Raw genomic sequence first — 21,527 nt, 5'->3', positions numbered from 1 at the left:
GCTTTGGGAAATTTCAATTATTGTGGGTTCTTGGTGCGATTTAAAATGTTACCAAATTTGTGGTAATCGTTTTGGGATTAGTGATGTAAAATACCCGGGTATATATTTTTAGGGGTAAATACCCAGGGTATATACCCGGGTAAATACCCAAAATGGGTAAATACCCGGGTATTTATTTCAAAAATTTATATTCAACTAAAATACTTTTCTTTATGTATTCCATTATGTATATATACAACCAACCATATACAAAACAATAAATTTTTCCCCAAAAATTGTATTTTGATCACATATTTAAAGAATTATTGTGTGAAACAGCTTAGCAATCTAATATGATATTCACATTAAATGTGTTGGATATGCCTAATCAATGTTGATAGCCAAATTCCAGATATAAAAAGTCATTCTACAAAAAATAAAAAACTTAACTGGTTACAAAAAAAGCAAACGTCAATTTTTTAAGGTCCTAGTCTTTTATAACCCAGTAATATGTCCCTGCATGACATCAAAATGTCGCTCAATTTATTATTACTTTTTATTTACCTATATCTTATGCAGAAATTTCCTCCACACTTAGTTCAATTCTTCAGGTGTATTCTGTATCTCTCTCTCACACACACACACACACACACATAATATACATAAACATTTAAAATTCATTTAAAATTTTTAATCTTTTATTTTAGGGTTTATGTTTAAAAAATAAAATAGTCACCTTTTAATACTACCTAAAAATTTTTTTTCAAAATGCGAAATTACTAGGGGATTTACCCTACCTTCGGATAAATACCCAAAAAAATATTTACCTTCCCACCCCAAAGGGAAGCAAATGCAAATAAGCAAGGCAACAGAATAGAATATTTTGCTTTTTATGTTTTTTGCTTATTAATGTGAAAACTGTTTCTATATTTTCCATGTTATCACTTAAATATCAATGAAATAAATAACACTATAGTCTTAATAACTTCTCAGTTTATTCTTCCAAACATCCCTCATGCTTCCTTTTTTTCATTTTGGATATGACTAACCTAGATTGTGATTTTGAAATCCTGAAGTTCATAATGAATTGCTTATACTTCTCTAATTATGACATTGAAAAGAAAGATTCTTTGGTTCACGATATGTTTCTTTCATGATTTCATCAAGTCTTTCAATAAAAAATATTATAAACTGTGTAATACATATGTATATATCATTTTTACCAATTATTTTATATTTAGATTTTAAAAAAAAATCCCATTCACTTTTTTGCATTTTTTGTAAAATACCCAATTTTTGGGTATTTACCCAGGTCTTGGGTAAATACCCGGGTAAATACCCAAAAAATATTTACCTACCCGCTGGGTATTTACCCGATCCACATCACTATTTGGGATACAATAGATAATGCTTACCCTCCCTACTTTGTAAAACTGTCTGTTACTAATTTTCGTCGAAGAAATATTGCCACCAAATACTGAGATACTTTTGGTTTTCATAAAATGATGCTAAATATTTTCTTCCGAAATAAGTAGCAAAACTTGGTCAGTGTTTGAAATTGTGAACAAAGACAAACTAATGGAAGTTTTTGTGCTGTTTATAGATTTGCCTAATTTAGTTATCGGATTATTTTACAGTTTAACAAAAGTTTTAAGATTATTTTAATTGCGATATTTTGGTTACATGGTGAAATGAAAGCCGAAAAACATTATTACGAAGTCTTTAGCTGCAAAAACAGCGGCAGTTGAAAAGATTGCCTTCCGTTATAATTGAATCGTTATGATTAATTATTACTATGTTCTTATTTCTATGAAATTAATATATATATATATTTAGTAATTGATTTCCAATTGCATGTTTGATGCATTAACTCATATAGTTTGTAAGTGTAAGTAATAAATTTACACATATTTTGAAAAGACTTTCTCTCAGAATGGGGAAAAAATAGGTTTTTCTGCCTATATGTTAAAGCCCAGTTGGTGAAAATCTCTTATGTGATTGAGAAAAATGGAAGTCATATTTGAAATCAGCGCACCCAATAGAATAAAAGACACTCATTGCCGTATAATCATTTTTTTCAAGACCTGAATTTGCAGGCCTGTGTAATTTTAAACAATAAACACTTTCTATTTTCTAACTATTGCCAAAATCAATTGTCTTTTTACTTAGTCCCTGTGTTGATTATCGGCATAGATGAGATACAAATCCTAAGAAAGTAATAAATTTCATGCTTGCTCCAGAGAAGACTTGATTCAAAATTTTCATTATGATTACTATTAATATTGCTGTTGTATGGCAATGAATTTTTGCAACAATGGGTTTTATATTTAATCACTAGCAAAAATACCTGGCATTGCCTGGGTCAGTAATAATTATGAGAAAAAATCTTTACTTGCTTTTGTTTTCTGGTTTGAGTGAAAGAATTTAAAACACATCTTTTTGACGTGATTAAAAATTGAGTTTCTTTCTTACCCATAAAAGTAAAATAGTAATAAGTATAAAGAACAAAATAATATCGATTTAGAAACAAAAGCACTATATTTAAGCATATACAAATTTCCAAAACATGAAATTATTCTTCTCATGTTCAAACAGATTAATCTGTTGATACTTTTTTTTTAACATGGAGTCTAAAACCTTCTCTGTATATTGAAGTTGCTCGTAATCCCCTTATACTTGCTTTAGTTATTTTGGGAAATTTCAATCATTGTGAGCTCTTGGTGCGATTTTATCGAATTTGCGGGAAGTGTTTTGGGATACCTTCGATGATGCTCCTTCCTTCGTTCCTTACTTTGTAAAACGATATGATATTAATTTTCATTACAAAGATATTATCGTCAGGTGCTGAGATACTTTCGGTCGCCATAAAAGTTTCATCCGAAATATTTCCAAAATAAGTAGTAAAATTTGGCGATTGTTTGAAATTGTGCAAAAAGGATAATTAATGGAAGTTTTTGTGCTGTTTATGGATTTCCCTAATTTAGTTGCTTGATTATTTAACACAGTAAAAAAAGTTTTTTTAAAGATTGGCGATATTTTGTTTACATGGTGAAAGCTGAGAAACATTATGATGTAGTCCTCGGCTTCAAAAACAGCGACGTTGAAAAAAACTGCCAAATGCATCAGCTACGGAAATCTTTCTGCAAAAATTTTGGCGATCTGCTGGTTGATTGGATAATGAGTAAGTGTTCAATCAGCATAAATAATAATAAAAACCATTAATTACATTAAAGTTCCGTTTAAATGGAAAATGATCAGCCAAACCATGTATTATTTACTAATCTTGTGCAAAAATCTTACTTCAAGATTTGACTTGAGAAAAGCCTTGAACAATCACGAAAAGCAAAGATAGTCAACAATACAACAATTGGTTGAGATGATACACTAAATACTGTATTGAGTTTAGGAAAGCCTTCGAACATGGAACTAAAAAGCTCATAACTCGTTTTTTATTCTACTTAGAAATTTCGAATAGGTGCCATCTTCAGCAGAAAAATCAGCTCTTTCGATGGACATGTAATGTAAAATATGTGCAAGTATTTTTTCATCCCTATATTAGAGAATTTATACGAAAATTGTATTTTATTGCTCCCCTAAGGGGGTTTTGCCCCCCATAACGTGACGAAAACTACCCTATGTGTTATTCTGATGCATAATCTATATTATTGTAAAGTTTCATAAAAATCCATTCAGTAGTTTTTGCGTGAAAGAGTAACAAACATCCATACAGACAAACTTTCGCATATATAATAGTAATAAGATATATAAAAATCTTCTGTGCGGACGTTTGTCACCATAAGGCTTTTAAACGGCTGGACCGATTTTGATCTAATTTTTTGTGTGTAATTAAACTGTGGGAAGCATGGTTTTGAAGCGCGATGGAAAGAATCGGAAACGTTTTTGTTAATGAATTAATTAATTTAAACATTGGATGGTTATATCACCCAAATGATTAATATTTATTTTAACCTATTGTTGAGCGAGAACTGAAATAAATATTTATCCCGTTGCCAAAAGACAATAAGAAAGCCAGCTCTGCTTTTTGTAATTAAATTTTCTACTGTGATATATCAATTGAGAATAAATATAAAACGTAGAGAGAGAGGGTGAAGCCTTCATTCCTTCATTTCTCTCTTGAAAGCAACGATCTTAAGTCCCAAGATATATTTTAAAGTAAAGTACTGGAAGGTTCACGCAAAACGTGTGTTCTGTCGTCGTAGTTGAACCATGTGACCGGATCGGTGCTTTAGGTTTTCCTAACCAAATGATCAGAAAGTAGACCGAGCAACATTTGTTTCTCGGCTCAAATCCATCTGAGTTTTGGCACCAATGTCCAGAATACTTTAAGGATTATCAAACTAATTAGTACATTATTAAAGGAAAAGATGATGGAATTTAAAGACAAAACAAATTTTATTTCCGTCCAGATAAATTACAATAGGGTAGTTCTGTACACAAAAGATCAGTGTAGTGGAAGATCTTGATCTTTGGTAGAAAGAACAAATTAGGCAATATATGAAGTTTTAAAAAATTTCGTTCAAAAGATCGGATTGCTAATGGGTCGGACGTCGCTTCGTTCACTGATCGGCTGGATTACAGTAACATGGTGGCTTGGCTACTTTGGCTATAAACAGTAGAGTTGCGTGATCATTTGTTTACATTTTAATGCTACTGCTAATGTCATTTATTGTATTTTTTGTTTATTTGGCAAAAGATTTCAAACTGCAAAGAATTGATTTTCGTTTTTAAAGAGTGTTTAGTCATTTTAGTTGAAGAATGTGTTTTACATCGGGAGTAGGGGTGGGGGATGAGTGATTTTCGCTTATTCAGAGAACTGTTTTTACCTTTATCATTTTTTTAAACGATAGCCTTTCGATTGTTTTATTCTTTTTCATATGGGGGATGCAGGGCTCATAGCAAGTGGAAAAAAATATATAGGAGTTTAACAGGAAAAATATAGGAGTTAGATAGCAAAATATATAGGATTTTAAAAGGAAAAATATAGGAGTTTGATAGAAAAACAATAGGAATTTTAAAAATGTATAGCATCTAGTATGTTTGGAGCCTAAAAAAATATAAAAAACAGAGATCCAGTATCAATACAATTCCAGAATTTATGAAGTCATAGCAATGAAAAGAGTCAAAGAAGTGAGAGCAAATGAATTTTTGTACCCATGGTTACTTATATTAATCCTGATTGTTTAAGACAACTTTGATTCAACTAAGCAAAATTAAGTGTGCGTTTTTTTTTTTTTTTTTAATGTTGAATTCACCATACAATTTCAGAGAACTTTATTAAATGTTTGGTCAAGCATGACATCATAAGAAGTATACCACCAAATTATCTATTCTCTGATTATTTAAAGAATTTTTTCCCAAAACAGCATGAAAAAGCAATTATAAAATTCAGATTTTAGCTTACCTACTTTGGAAAATACATCTCTTATTGATTGCTAAAAAGGTAATAATTATTTGGACATTCTTTTTTCAATGTCATAAATCTACCGATAGTCCTCGGTATTGGTACCTCATTGTTTCAATGCTAACACTAACGATGAAAAGTTGAAAAGTCCATTCAACTCCATGTTTCTTTCGTCTCGCTGGTTTTGTTCGACATATCAAGAGAAAATCTTTACAAAAAGTGTGCAATACTCTGCTTCCCCATCGTTTCAATATTTACAGAAGAAGAAACTAATTTTTCTAAATGAAGGGAAAAAAAAAAGAGACTGCTCTAATGCATGACGTTTTTGGGAAATGGACAGTCTCATAGGCTTGATTCATTTAAGCGGCAAGTTTGATTCAAATTCAAATTCTGATTCAAATTCTGCAATTTTTTAATGTTAAAACTGGATTTCATTTCACTTTTGAGGAATTGATTCATTAAAATGACTGATTCAATTACCCGGCGCTCACTGTAGCGGCATTATCCATAACTTACAGTTAATGTATTTATATTCACACACATGAATAAAGGGCGAATTTTACCTAATCTGCCAAACGAAAGGGGATGTTAGAGAGCCTAAGTGGAGCATAGATCCATCTAATATCCTCTCCAATTTGTAACCGTAACGTAGTAGATAGAAAAAAAAATGAGTCAAAAAAAAAAAAAAAAATCTGAGAAGAACAAATTCTGAAATCTTCGGAAAATCTACATAGAAAATAAGTACACATTTGAAAAAAGCAGACAAAATCCTATAAAATGACACTTTTTTCACTGAGATAGTAAGAAAAGGAATTAATTGAAAACAAGTTTAAAGTTGAAAGTAAATCTAACTTCCTTGGTAAAACCATCTATTTTGTATATTTCATAAAAATAATCAAACAGAAGTTTAGTACAAATGCCAACATTAAAGATGTAAGAATGCACAGTGCAAGGGGGAAAGAAGAAAAATTGATCAAAAGTTTTTGCATTTTTGGGAAGAATTTAACATATCTGATGAAGAAAATATAGGAGTTAGTGAGAGAATATAGGAAATATAGGAGAATATCTGACAAATTTGAAAATATAGGAGATATAGGAGGACCATGAGCCCTGGGGATGTTGCAGCGGGATTTCTCGTTTGTTTTAGAACTAGTTAGTTTTTTAAGCTTAATATCTATTTCTTTTCCAACAAAACTATTTTCTTCTGTATACATCCTAATTGAATGTTACCCATGAGGGTTGTTTGTAAATTTTCATACGTCATCCCATAATTCCCTCCCAAAAGTTGAGCCCTGAATGAAACATGAGAAGGCAAACTTGTTTCTAAAATAAAAGTTACTTACATTTTAGGCTGAGACGATTCAATTATAGACGCCTCGTCGAACGTAACGTTATGGAATTTTCGCTAGCAAAAAAAAGAAAATCACCATTATGCACATTTCTCAAAAAGATAGGCAAGAACAAATTTACATTAGAAACAAAAAAACTTATGAAGTATACCTTTTTGCTACTTTCTGTCATACTTTTAAAACAAAAAGAATGAATTAAAAAAATACACTGCTACGCATACAAAAAGTTCCTGACAAGTTTTTAGCAATCTTTCGCCTTGATGTACTGTTATAAATTACTGTGACATAGACAAATTTAAAAAAATCCGCTTTTTCAGTAAATTAACGACAAACAGCGATAGTAACGCTGCCAGACGCCAATATAAAAATTTACAATTTCAGCGAAGAATAAAAAATATGTGCAAAATGGCGGGCTTAAGTGAAATTGATCTTTTTAGCAAAATATAGTATCTTATTTGATGAAAAAACAATCCTTTGTGAGTAATTTTTCAGGGATGAAATGTTCAGTTTTGCAGTACTGAGGTATTGAAAGAAGTTATCTAGTTCTTACACTAGGTGGCGTTTTGTTGTACCTCTTCTTCAAACTTCTCGCTGTCGCTGTCTGATCCTGTTGATCTCTGGTCATCTCATTTTTATTTGTGATGGGCAGCAGTGTAGAGTATTTAAACATGTAGTTGGTGTCTATTAAAAAAAACTGTTGCTACCCCCTTTTATTTTCTTTCTGTAGTTTTATTACACGATGTGCTGTTTCAGCTTGACATTTTTTGTCTGCAGTAGAGTTGTAACTCAAGAAATGAATTAGGAAACGAATGAATTTTATCTACTATGGTACTTGTGAGTATGGACCAGTTTTATATTTTTTATTTTTGAGTTTTGGAATGCTACATTCACGTGTCAATTGAAAGCTGTCTTTCAATTGTTTTGAACCGTATGAATAGTTGAAACTAATTAACGAACAATTTGTTTTATAGTTGAAATTGATGTCATTAGTATTCTGCTCTAACCTCAAAACATATATTATTTCGAGATGAAAAAAATTATTACATTTTTTAAATTGCTTCTCCAAATTAGTCAAACTTATTTATTAATATGTTGTACATAATTAGTTTAGTAAAGCAGAATGCCTATGAAGAGAATAAAGTAATGCCAATAGTTTATTTTCCTTGTGCATCAATCTTTAGTGAAATGTTTGGTTTGAGTTGCTTACATCGGGGTGCCCACGAGAGCATAGGCGGCTCGTACGAGGGGGCAAGGGGGACGATTGCCCTCTCACTTTCAGCAGTAAAGGGACTTTGCCCCTCCACTTTTCTAAGTTCAAAACCAAGGGTTGAATAAAAAATTATAGTGGTAATCTATTCACGTGTTCAATGAAAGAATTGACTTAATAAGTGCTTGTTTTATGCTTTTTTCATGTTATTTCGTAAAAATTAAAATTTAACTTTGAATTTGTTGGAGGGAATCTTCTATGGCCATCTGGTCCAGCTTTTTGAGTCCGTTTTTCGGATTTTTTGAAAAAGGTCAATTCATTTACAACTACGTAAAAATTCAGTTGTGTAATTTTTGAAAAAAAAAGCTTTAAGGGTGTGTCGCCCACCTCCCCCGCACCTCTTTTAACCCCCCACTTTTTTAGGTCACCAGCCGCCTATGCACGAGAGGCGGTAGTTGCAATTATTTGGGTGGGGGGGGGGAGTTATTTTTTTTATTACATCTCATTCCTACATAATTTTTTATTGAATGTTGACTATGTAGTGGATATTTGTATTCAATTCATTACACTGATTTTAGAGAATTTAGAGTAGATCCAGAGGTGCCCATCTAAGGGGGGGGTTAAGGGGTATTTTTCCCCTTTTTGGAGGGGTCTTCACGATACTTAGAGGGGTGCACCCTTGCTCTTTGGGGGATGGACACCTCTGAGTGAACCAAATAGCATAAAAGGTGATTGACAATTTGTTACCGTTAAAATGTGAAATCCATTTTTTCCATAGAACAACTAGGTATTTCTTGAAATAACTATACAAGTATATCAGTTAAAATATATAAGGTTATTGAATTTTATGCAGGAATGACAATTACTTGTAGGACTCGACCAATGCATCGGTGCCAATGGTTCAAAATTTTAGCCATTGGCAGACGATGCTAACTTGGGCATAACATCGGCCTTGGAAAACATCTAAATGTCGATGTATCGCTGATGTTTTTCAAAAATTAAAAAGGAAAAATCTAACTTTTATTTTTTTTTTACTGCATAGTTAAAACTAAGAACAGCACAGGGTCTGAAATAGAGCAGCAACAGGACAAACTTCAGTTTTGAACTTGAGAAATATGCCAAAGTTCGGGTCACTACAGAAATTTTGACAATATGGCCGACATTTATCAAACTCACTTTGATGAGCGTTTTAAGACTTTATGCTCTTTTAATTACAGTATGTATTAGCATGTTTTGTGCAGAAGTTAAGTACAAAAACGAGGCTCAAATTTGAGGATCAACAATGTCATCAGGCAAAATTTTCCTTCCTGAACAGAAATTGAAATCCTCTATTTCTCTGATCTTAGCTTATTTTTTTTATCTTAACCCTAAAAAGTAATTTTTCTTTCTCACTATTGAGGCCTAAAAAATAGAATAGTTTTTTCACTAAGAAGGATATAGGGAGGAATGCAAAATATTTAAATTTCTTTTAATGTCATATTCAACTTTCTCCTGACTCTATTAGTATGAACTAATTAAGAAAATCATTTCTCTACAGCAATTACGATGAACGACTAAAGAAAGCATACTCAAGAAATTTAATTTAATGGATTTTAATATTATTGAATGTTAAAAAATGTTCAAAAACTTACACAAATGTTTTATTCTTTCAAGCCAATTATATCTTCCAAAAAACTCTTAACTTATTTAGCCAAAAAAGAATTATCCTTCATTACTGTCTAACAATATGTAGCACACTCAGTAAATATATTCATGTTCAGTATACTGCTAAAGCAGCTCTGCTCTTGGCGTAGCAGCTGTTGTGTTAGTGTGTATTAGGGCTGGGCGGTGCATCCCCAAAAACAGGTGTGCATCCTACATTGTTGAACTGGTTTAGAGTTTTTCTCTAAACGGATCAGGGTTGAAGAATTTCTGCCAAGGTGGTTAAAACCACTGCTAGAAACCAGCATGACAAAAACCCCTTTCTGCCACATTTGTGGCAGAAACTGGCTAAAACTCAAAAAATGACATAAAAGAAATCTGTGATACCCAATAGGAATTTAGCATGGGAAAATAATGAAATGTTATCCAAAGCAGTTTAATTACAATATCATTAAAATCAAACATTATCTTTTTTGCACTCTGCAGCCATAGATCTTCCCAACATCTCCCGTTGGACATCAAGGGACACCCCGCACAAGAAACTGTTTCCCTTATCGAAGAGACTCACTTTGCGCTGCGATCATTTGCACAATTAAGGGAAATTAAAGCATTTAACCCATGGGTTAAATGCTTTAAGCATGGGTTAAATTAAAGCATTTAACCCATTATTAAAGAAAAAGGGAACACTCTGTCCCTCACGTAACACTTCATATTTTTCACTAAAAGTAATAATTAAAAAGGTAACAATTTTTTTTTCATTAAGAAATCGCAAATGTATTTGTTGTACTTTTGCAAAAAATGTTCTTTGTTACCTTTTTAAGTTATTACTTTTTAATGAAATGCGGGACAAAATGACAGCTTTTTCATGGAATAGTCCATTAGATATTTTCCCATCATAACTTTTGAAGCAGGCGCACAAGCTATTTAAACTTTTTTCAAGTGCTTTAAATACTGAGTAGAAATAGACGTCTTCAAAAATCTTAAACAAAAATTGACCTTATAATTTTTTTTTATTTCAATCAAATTTTTCAAATACAGATAAATAGTTTCAAAGCGTGCTTTTTCCCACAACTTTTGAAGCCAGTGCAACAATTTAACATAAAATCTAAATCTAATCCTATCCCCTATCTAAAACCATAAACCACAATTAGAAATACAAATGTAAATAGTATCGAATATAAATTAACTCAATTAAATAATATTCTAATATTCGCATGCGTTTCGCACCAACACTACATTAGCCAAACAAATAACTTTGGTTTGTTCTTAATTTTTAAGCAACTTCAGTGTTTTTTTTTTTTTTAAGTACTCAGAAAATAAATTATTTGCAATTATAAACTACATGAATGGTCATTTGACTTCCGCCCCCTCCCCAATTTTTCTTTTCTTTTTTTTTTGTTCCATAGAATATGATAATTTTGACAATTTAAACTCGAGGGTGAAGAAAACTAGTGATTATTGTCCCTTAACAATATTAATTTTGTTACCTTCCTACTTATTGGTCTTTGTGAATTATTTTCATTGTTTGAATTGACTGCGCTATACGTTCTAACGCTTAAATATTTAGTAACGATTGATTTTATAAACTTGTTAACGAGAATCTGCTATTTCTGTTTCCAACATATGCTTATTTAAACTTAGAAAAACGGAATTCGAAATTTTTCTCATAACTCTTGTGGTCTCATGATATGAGTAACATATTTTTGTGTTTTACTCCCAAAACTTTTTCACATTCCCTCTCAGTTGTTCTTCACGAATGTACATATTTCAATGGCTGCAATCTTGCAATAAGTTATCATACTTGAATGTGTCCCAAAATTCTTAAATTTTATTAGGCCTATTTTTTGGTTTGTTGTAGTTGAGACTGCGTTGCAGTCGTCGCAGTTCACAACAGAGTCACTTGCCGGACAAAAAATCCAGCGTAGTCAGAAACATTAATATACTGCGTTATGTTGATTGAGATGATTTCTGAATTTTCCAAATCGTCGTCGGAAGAAAAGGCTTTCTTTCAAAGCATTTTTGTTACGTTTCAAATTTAATCTTAGCATTTGAAGGTTGTCAAAATCAGCGCAATTTGAAGAACTGGAATCGATCAAGGCCTCGACTGGGATCGATCGAGGCCTATCTATCCCTTTTTAAGATCTATGCTCATGACCTCCCCCCCCCCCCTTTGTATCCGTTATTGCTCCAGAGCATATTTATGATCAAAAGCGACTCTTTAATTTTTGTATGAATGAATGATCTTTTTTTCGCACTTCGAAATTGTCCGACCGTTATTGTTGAATCCCCCCTCACAACCTGATTGCAGGGAAAAAAATTTCAAGGTGATCCTGAGTAAGCTTATAAGTCATTATGCAGTTTAGAACTGGAATTTGGGCACATACATACTTTTCATATGTTCCCAGCACATTTTTCATAGAAATTAGGGAACCTAAAAATCCAGTTTTTCGTGGACATACTATAATTAATTTTCCATCGCTAGTTTTTAGTGATTTAATATATTGCTCAGCATCTACAGTAAATTGTTTAAAGGATTCTTAATTTCGATTCTGCATGGAGACTTTTTTTGCCTTTAGCAGAAAGATTTCTGCTACTCACTATGTCTTTATTTTTTAATAAAATTGGCACTAGCATTGCATTCATCAAACCCTCTTTCGCTAGAAAATCTCAGATTCACACGTATAGAGATTTCTCACATAAATATAATGAAAATCTTCAGACAATCCTAGACTTTTAATGACGCTTTGCATTGTTAGATCACTGCTGCCCGAGAAGAGGGAGACACGATGTCCCTTGATCACGTGATTCTCGGAAGAATCATGATGACCCCAATTTCTCCGGGCAAAATACGCTATGCTGTAGGAGAAAGGCCTATCTATCCTAAGAGATTTGTCTGCAGCTGTCTTTAAGAAAAGGTGGATTGAAAATATAAATGATTTCTTAATTTAATATGAATAGAGGAGAAATAACAGAATACTCTCGCAACAGAACTAGATGGTAATGCCATCAAGGATCAGGGCATTTTTTAAGGAATTTTTACTAGGCGACGCAAGTTTATCATAAAAGTAAAAATTATTGAGAAGGTTGCAGCCTTTTTTCTTAACAAACGTATGGACTTACGTTGCCTCCAAGTGGTATTTCTAAAAGTACTGTTTGTTCTGAGGCGGTTGTATGACTTCTGATTTAAGAGGAAGCCGATATGAACCAAACTTTAAGTATAGTATTAACTCCGAAGAAGAGTTGTTCCGGGGGTTTCTCCCCCGGAAACTTTTTGAATTTGTCGTCTTAAAAACGCATATTAGACGATCTTTGGTAATGTTAGGATTGAAGAGGTTCCGTGTCGCTCACCTGTCTATTTTTCGAAATTGTAGTTCTAAGAATGCAGTTTTAGATGATCTTTTTGATGATGTTAGAGGGAGGAGAGATTTGAGGGCCCATATCCCAGGAAATTTTTCTTGATTTGTAATCTAAGAAATGCATTCTGTCTTTCATAATATTATGCGCTTGGGTGCGAGTCCCTCCCCACGCCTATTTTTCGAAACTGAAACTTTCAAAACGCAAACATTATGTCTAATAATATTCAAAAGAGAGTGAATCGGGGGTTATCGGGCGGATTTTTTCTGCAGTTGTAGTGCTAAAAATGGAGTTCAATATGTTCTTTTCGTGATATGACATGGAGGAGTGATTAGAGGGCTCGCAACAAGAAATTTTTTTAATTTGCAGTATTGAAGATGCATTCTAATTGTCTTTGATAATGGTAGGGGAGAAGAGGTTTGGAGCGCTCCCTCAAAAATTGTAGCTCTAAAAATGCTGTTTTAGACGCTTTTTGGTGATGTTAAGGAGAGGAGAGATTAAAAGGCCCATTCCTGGAAATTTTTCTAATTTATAGACTTAAAAACGCATTCTATACTATCTTCGGTAAGGTTAGCGGTTGAAGAAATTCTGAGGTCCACTCCCAAAACTTGTTTCAAATTACAAATGAAGGCAATTCATGAGTAGCTTTAGAGTACCAGCAATCTTTCGAAATTGAAGTTCCAAAAACGTAGTTCTAGAAGACCTTTAATGACGTTAGGGAGGGAGGAGTTTTCCTCGGAAACATTTTGAAACTCAAGCGCTTAAAACAAAATTCAGGCTGATCTTGAATGATGCTGACAAAAAAGAGAGGTGGGGGATCCTCCCCTGGAAACTTTTACATTTTTTTTTCCGCAGTTTGTAGATGATCTTTGGTAATCTTAACAAGAGGAGTGGTTTGGAAGGTCCCATATTAAAAAAGAATGAAGAATAATTATATAGACCAGCATATAAAGCCAGTTTTGTTACTATTTCTAAAACATATGATTGATCAGGGCCGGATTTAGACTTAACGGGGCCTTAAGCTATTTCAGGTATGATACGGCCCCTTTTGTAATCTGTACCACTTTATCGGTAGCGAAAGAGAAAAAAGCTAAAGTGTTTGTTTTTTTTAAATAAATGATTATTATTTTCCCCTGGGACACATCAAGTTATGCTCTCTTTTCTTTCTTTTTTTTTTGTGTGTTTGCCTGCCTTTTTGGATTTCCCTTAAAAAGGGGAATAACATCGAGAGAATGATGTAGGGCTCCCAATTTAGGGGTTCCGGAGGTTCCCCTAGAGAGAATTTTGAAAAAAAAAAGTAAAATTCTGCAGTTTGAGGCCATATAAAGGAAGATTGGAATCAAAAATATTCGGGGGAAAAATAGGCAAACAAAACTTTTTTTTAAATTATGTACTCCTTGCAAGTTGAGATAATACACCAGGGTTGGGTTTTTCCCGTCCAAAACTTTTTTCCACATCCCGCAGGGAAAAACTGGGAAAAAGTAAATACTGGGTAAAAGTGGTAAAAACCGGGAAAAACTTCCATATAACAATATGTAAGAAATATTTTGGCTTTTTGAATCTGATGTGTAAAATGCAAGCTAGAAATAAAGTTATTACAAAATTGCCTTGGGTTTAAAACTATTCTGTAGGAAAGAAGCAATAGATAATGTGTGTTTAATTTAAATAAAATTTTTATTACATTTTTAAATAGACCAGTTAAACAGATTTTTTTTTTTTTTTTAATTTTGGTCTGGTGTGATATTTACACAAAATGTTCTTTTGCATCACCACAATAACAGTTATCTCCAAATTCTTGGCCAATGGCCACTCAAATGGAATGTTTTAAAAATCAGTTGAAGACATTTTTTTCTGTACAGGCATTATAAACACTATTTCACCAGCATTACGGTGGTAGAATTTTAAGTAAAATTTCTGCAATTAGTGAAACATCTTAAGGGATGTCCGTCCTACATCATCAGAATCTCCTGAACATATTTTTCTAATTTTTCATTCATCCAAAACAACATTAGAAGTAGACTTGATTTTCAAAAATCCGCTAAACTAGTGTTTTGTTACATGATGCCGCAATCCAATGTGAAAGTAGAAGACTAAGAGCATGAATAACAGGATTATGATTTGTATTATGTGTATTGTGTAAATATTTATAAATAAATCTACTTCATTGCCCATTTTTGTAAATTTTCCTCTTTTTTTTTTTCAATTTTCAAGCTATTATTTACTTAGAACTCAATTTTGATATTTTTAAAGATTGTTTTGAATATATACTTATGTTTTTAAAAATCAATTTTTCCCACGTGGAAAAAATATAGTATTTCCCAGGACGGTAAATACCGGTTCTTACCGTGGTATTTACCGGGAGTGGGAAAAACCTTGCCAACCCTGTAATACACAATAAAAAAATTTTAGGTGTTGACACGTCGATGAGGCAGTTGACAGAGAGATAGAGCGAGAGAGGAGAAAGGATAATGAATTATTACTTGCTCTCATGGACTTTTGATACAGTTAGTGTTTAATCACCTCTGCAACCCATCGACGCAGTGCTTTTAAAAAGAAATAGGGTACAGACTTAGAAAATAGGTAGCAAGAGAGTTACATACTACCCATTTGAACAATTCATAATTTATACGCTTAGTAAGAAAAAAAATTGAAGCATACTTTGACGAACATACATTGAAGCACACACTGAATTTAACACATTTTGACACTCCTCCTTCCAATTTGTTAGAATTTTTAAAATTCGAGGCCTGTAGAGGTTGCAAAATTTCAAGCATTTGAAAATGAAATTGATTTTTTTCAAGTATTTTCATTTTTTTTAGGAACGACAACTCGTTACTGTTAAAGTATTGCTTATAACTTTTCGTTATAAGCAATAGCTTTCAATTAAAATGTAAATTTTGCCTGCAAATGATAGTATAAATAACAAATGTCTTAAAAACATTTTTACAAATTAAAAGCGGTGATGGATAATTAAAGTAACACTTTTAGAAATAAGTAAATTCTTTTACGAACCAGACTTACCCTTTAAAATCCTTTGTTTGAATCATCAAAATGAATTTCAATTTCATTATAACTTTAATAGGATTTTTAATTATAGCTAAAACGTGTTACAAATGACTCCACCATTCTTCAGTCCTGTTGTCTCGAAACTGGAGAAAAAATAAATAGCTTGCCAGTGCCTACAAGTTTCAACGCGCGAATCCCTTTTATTCACAAAGCCATAAAAAAGGAAGTGGGTGATGTGGCATAATCCTCAGTTACCCTAAAGCAAAAAGTACTGAAAAGAATTCCAGGAAACAATCCCGACCCTTCAGCCTTTGGCTTCACTTTCAGAAAAGTACCTCTCTCTGTGCATCTTCGAATGAAAAGAAGCTGTTTCTGTTCCGCAAAGTGCTTTTGCCGTCCCGTTCCAAATAGTGTCCCAGTGGGTCCCTGCACACAGGGTCATTCCACGTCAAATCAACCACAAAAATGGGATTTTAACACCCACCGTCTCGGAATTTGATAAAACTTGGTATACTTCATCCCTTTATGGTTACAAGCAACCCCCTAATTTTTTTTCTTTCAATATCAATTCGTTCTGATTTTATAGCCTTTTGAAATCTGGCGATTTTGCATTTTTTTTATCATTTTTGAGACACTCAAACTGAGAAGATGTTGTTTATTAAAAAAAATTGTTTCTTGGTAACTAATGCTATAATCTTTTTGAAAATTTTTGCACATAATGTAAAGACTTTGAACATGTTGATACAAAATATCTTAATAGTTTTAGTTTACATGAGAAATTTTTAAAAAATTAGGAAAGTGAAAATTTTAAATTTTTTTTGTCAAAAAAAGGTGCTGACATAATTCTGAATTTCAACAAGAGGGTCAGCTTTAAAAATCATAATTTTTTTAAAAAATGATCATGAATATGTGTTCTAACTTATCCAATGAAAAACATTAGGGACCTTGAGGGATTCTGCCCCCCCCCCCCCCCCCATTCTGAAAAAAAAGCAGGAAACATCATACAGACAATCTCTTCCATATTCTTAAAACAGAATTGTCAGCAATTACGACAAAAATTCAAATATACAGTGTGTTGAACATTGAACTCAAATGTAAAAAAAATCTAAGCTTCTTTCTCATTTGAAATAACTTAAAATATGGGATAGTTCTACCTCAAATCTACCGTAAAAATGGGATTTTAACACATACCATCTCGGATTTCGATGAAACTTGGTACACTTCCTTATTTTGTGGTAAAAAGCAGCCCCTTAGTTTTTTTTCTTGCAATCTCAATGTATTTTAATATTATATACTTATCAAATTTTTTGATTTTGCATTTTTTCTCATTTTTAAGACATTCAAACAGAACTGTTGTTTAATAGGAAAAAATTGTTTCTTAGCAACTAATAAATTTACCTTTTTGTAAATTTTCATAAAAAATGCTTAGATTTCGAATATTTTTATTAAAAATATTATAATAATCTTGGTTTATACTAAGAATTTTAAAAAAATTGAAAAAAGAAAAATTTTGATTTTTTTTTTTTTTTTTGGTGAAAAAAGCCATTGTCAAATTATTAACATCAGGGTCAGTTTTAAAAATCATGTTTAACAATGAAAAATGATCATGAGTATGTGTCCTAACTTCTCCTATGAAAAAGTTATGGGTCTTTTAGGGATTCTGCCCCCCCCCCCCCCTCAGAAAAAACGAAAGCATCATAGAGAAAAGCTCTTCTATGTCTTTGAAAACAAAGTTCCCAACAATTAATTTAAAAAAAATTAAATATAAAGTGTGTTTACAGGGTGGCGACAGATCAGGGAGATCAGGGAAAAGTCAGGGAACTTTATTAATCAGGGAAATATCAGGGAATTTTGAAAAAATAACAAAAAATCAGGGAAAATTGATTTTATGAAGAAAAAAAATTTTTTTTCTCTTTACCAAATTAAGTACTCTACGCATTTTCCGCCAATTATCTGTTGAAAAAAAAAGTAAAATTAATGAGGTGCGATTATACACTGCCGCATATTTGTGCATCTTTTTTCCTCAATGTCAAAGTATTGAATCTTACTTATTAACCACAGGATGAACTTCCTAAGATTGCTTCTGTGTCTGTTAGGCTGTTTATTTTACCTAGCTTGAAATTTCCTTTTACGCTTTCAATGCTACGTAAAATAAACAACCATACAGGCAAAGAGGAAGCCTTCATTAATGCCTTAGCTCCTTTGCCTTTATTCCGTTGTCTCGAAGTAATTATCGTATTGTAATCACGATTTCAAAAAGAAATCTTTGGTTTTTGAATTAATACTATAAAAGCTCAAAAGTTATTACTTCTTTTCGTTTTTAATTTAATTGCTAAAATTGAACTTTCAATAAAAAAAATCTTTGCTTTTGCCGTTATACTATTTGTTGTGACCACAGATTATATAGGTTTTCTTTTCTTCCTACCTCAGTGATTCTTTAATTTTATAACCAAGTTGTATTCTTTTATGTATTTTAAAATTATGCTTTTTTTTTTCTTTTTTTTCTTGCATTTCACAGTTATTTGTTACAAAAGTAATCTAAGATTTTTTTCGTTACATACTGAAATCATTTGAATAGAGTTAACTTGTGTACTTGTGTAAATATCTTTTTTTTTTTATTGTTAAAATGCTGTATTCATTCATTAAAACCTATGTTCTTGATTAGAGAAAAGCTCCCTATGAATGGATGTCAAATGGTTTCATCTGTTTTGCATAAATATGTCAATTAGTTATATAAGAATAACTACATTACTTCTATTTTTTCACTATTACTTGTTATTCTTGCAACAATTATTATACTGTGTGAAAACTTAGTTCAAAATAATTTCAATTACTTTTTAGTTCTATCATAAATACACATGTTTTTAAGAGTAATTTTAATAGTTTCTTAAAATTCTTATGTTAAGTGGTTTCTGGAAATATTTTTTTTTTAATTTTTCTATAATCTTTCCATGTTGAAAAATTTAGTATACTGTTTTGTAGGTCCCCCCCCCCCCCCCCCCAAATTGACTTGATATGTTTTTTTTAACCATTTTATTAAAAAAAGTAGCATCTTTTTAAAATATATCTTTAGTTCAACAACTTTATACAACTTAAAACTTTTAAAATACTGCATTTTATACAAACATACAATGGATTTCAAGTAGAGCAAAGAAAGAAAACCATTATCATTGGTAACGTAAATCAGAGAAATTTGGTGAACTTAATCAGGGAAAAGTCAGGGAACTTTTTTTCACAGTTCCTGTCACCACCCTGGTTTAATATTGAAGTCAGACATATAAATTTAGTATTCAAGCTTTTTTTTAAATTTGAAATAATTAAAAATTGTTTAAAATATAGACATTCTGAAAATAAGATATCATGAAATTTAAAAGCTACAGACAACAATATCTGCATACAGATTACTGCATTTTAGTTAAGACAAAGGAAAACAAAAATTAAGTCTTAACACCAATTCATAATCATGCAGTTTCTAGCACTTTCAGGATCCCATCCCCTCCCACCGCCACCCTTATGTTTGAGAAAAATTGCTATAGTGGAATTGTTTTTCATTTTAGTGTTACTGATGTACAGCAACAAATTCATCCTTTTCATTTCTTGAGAAATTACAGTTAACACCCCTTAAAAGTTAATAGCCTGATTGCTTACTAATAATACGTTCTAAATAAAGTAAATTACCTTCCCCCCTCCCTTAATAGCAAATGAGGAAATAAATTGCATCTCTCATATTCAATGGATTTTTATATATTTTTTAATGTGAATGAGAAACCAAATTAGTATTTGCAAGGGAAAAAAACAATATTTGTCCGGATCCCCCTCCCCCAACATAACTTGCATCTTTTCCTCAACTGCTTTTGGGGGTGTACACTAGTGCAATGCAATTAAGTGCAATAAATAGAATGTAGAAAAGAAATTGGTATAAAATGTGCTAATTCAAACTACAGCGGAACCTCCATAACTCGACAAACCAAGGAAACATGAAAAAATTTCGACTTAAGTGGATGTCAACTTACTGGGGTTCCAAAATTTTAATTCCTTAAGAGTTTCTGTGAGTATCACTTACTTACTGATGCTTAATATTCACATTATGAAAACTAATTTTAGTAAAGAAATTTTCTATTCTTTTCGTTTTCTTTCTTTGAAAAGTATATAGTAAAATCAATAATATATTTGAATATATTGTGAAGAATAAATACGTAATTGTTGAAAAGAGATAAAAGTTCTTGTTAGTCATGTCTGTTAAAGATAAAAAGTCCTGCTCACACTTGTTTATAATACAGGTATAATGGTGCCTTCTTTCTCTACAGTTTGGTACATTTTATGCTATCCTTTTAGAATTGCACTAATAGCACAGAGTGGTTGCTTACTCCCCTGGATAAAAGATAGAATTCTCTAAAAGAGATTTCCTAAAACTCTGAGAAAAAGTTTTAATATGAAAAAATGTTGGTAGCAAAAATTGAACTAGAATAGCAATTGGGTGCAGACTGATAGGGGGTTCTCGCAAATGTGTGTCAAGTTAGATAGATTTTCAGCCATTGAATTTGCACTGGGCCAACCCTAAGAAAAATAAATGTCCAGTTACAGGGGTTATCAGTGTGTCCAGTTACTGAAGTTTCACTGTATTTAAACAGGAATATTTAGAGTGGAATGTTTATAAATCATTTGTATAAAATAAAAAGTGACTTTAAACAACATACCGCCATTCAGGGGCGAATACAGAAAAATCTTTTGGAGAAGGCATGGGAAATTGAACTTTTCTAGGGTAATCTGATGAGCGGAAAACAAACCCATGTTTCAGTTTGATATTAGATTAATGAAAGAAGTTAAAAGCTCTGCGAACTAGAAGTGTCTAGCTTCGAATTTGTCTTTTAGTCCGTTCTTTGCCCAGTTGGTTAGAGAAATCATTGCTGGACAGATGTCAAATTTTTACTTGTATTTGGCCTAGATCTGATTACACACAACACAACAAATAGAATGACATACGTTTTTTCTAATCTTCGTAGTAGGAAAACAGACGTAATTTAGAAGGAATTTAAGAACTATGAGCTGGTATTTATAGGATTTGTAATACTTTGTATTAATTGCTTAGTTATAAATTAGAATTAGATGATTTTTTTTTAATTTCTATGTTGTCTTAATGCATACTAAACAATAATTTTTAGTATGCATAAATTGTAGGAAAATTTCGAATTTCGCAATAACCTGTTTTTATTGTTTATTATTAATTTATTTAATTAACTACTTTCAATTCAAAAAAATCTTGAGTATTAAAATGTTTGAATTTGGGTTCAAACACCAATGTATGTCATTATTCAAATTTTCTTTGATGCTATTAGTAATTAGCTAAGATTGTAAGATTGTGATCGATTTTTTTTTCTTTTATCAAAATAAGGGGGGCAAGGGGGCAGAATCCCTCAAAGTCCCCTAAAGATTTTCATTTTATATGTTAGCACACATGTTACTGATCATTTAAAAAAATATATAAATTGTTTTCATTTAGACCCTCATTCCAAAAAATTAAAATTTTGAAAATCATTTTTTTATTAAATTTTTTCAAATTTTTAGTTTG

At 31.7% G+C, this 21,527-nt stretch overlaps 2 protein-coding genes across 3 annotated transcripts in view; one reads left to right on the top strand and one right to left on the bottom strand.

The window, feature by feature from the left end:
* The window catches only part of LOC129220389 (aurora kinase B-like), a gene marked incomplete at its 3' end in the record, with an annotated part of 34,913 nt that extends 27,836 nt beyond the window's left edge, over positions 1-7,077 (bottom strand). The window contains 2 exon segments of the mRNA XM_054854802.1: positions 6,745-6,806; positions 6,902-7,077. Of these exon segments, the coding sequence (XP_054710777.1) occupies positions 6,745-6,806; positions 6,902-6,922 (83 nt within the window).
* Positions 7,078-7,362: 285 nt separating this feature from the next.
* LOC129219744 (apoptosis-stimulating of p53 protein 2-like) overlaps positions 7,363-21,527 on the top strand; it is a 96,364-nt gene continuing 82,199 nt past the window's right edge. Inside the window, exon 1 of one of the 2 annotated variants that reach the window (XM_054854035.1) lies at positions 7,363-7,584. In XM_054854035.1, the coding sequence (XP_054710010.1) occupies positions 7,576-7,584 (9 nt within the window). In that variant the 5' untranslated portion in view covers positions 7,363-7,575. The remainder of the gene's footprint in view (positions 7,585-21,527) is intronic. The other variant, XM_054854034.1, reaches the window with a different exon arrangement.

This window comes from Uloborus diversus, chromosome 4 (genome assembly GCF_026930045.1).
Source record: "Uloborus diversus isolate 005 chromosome 4, Udiv.v.3.1, whole genome shotgun sequence".
Lineage (NCBI taxonomy): Eukaryota > Metazoa > Arthropoda > Arachnida > Araneae > Uloboridae > Uloborus > Uloborus diversus.
This window is presented reverse-complemented; position numbering and strand designations above follow the sequence as displayed.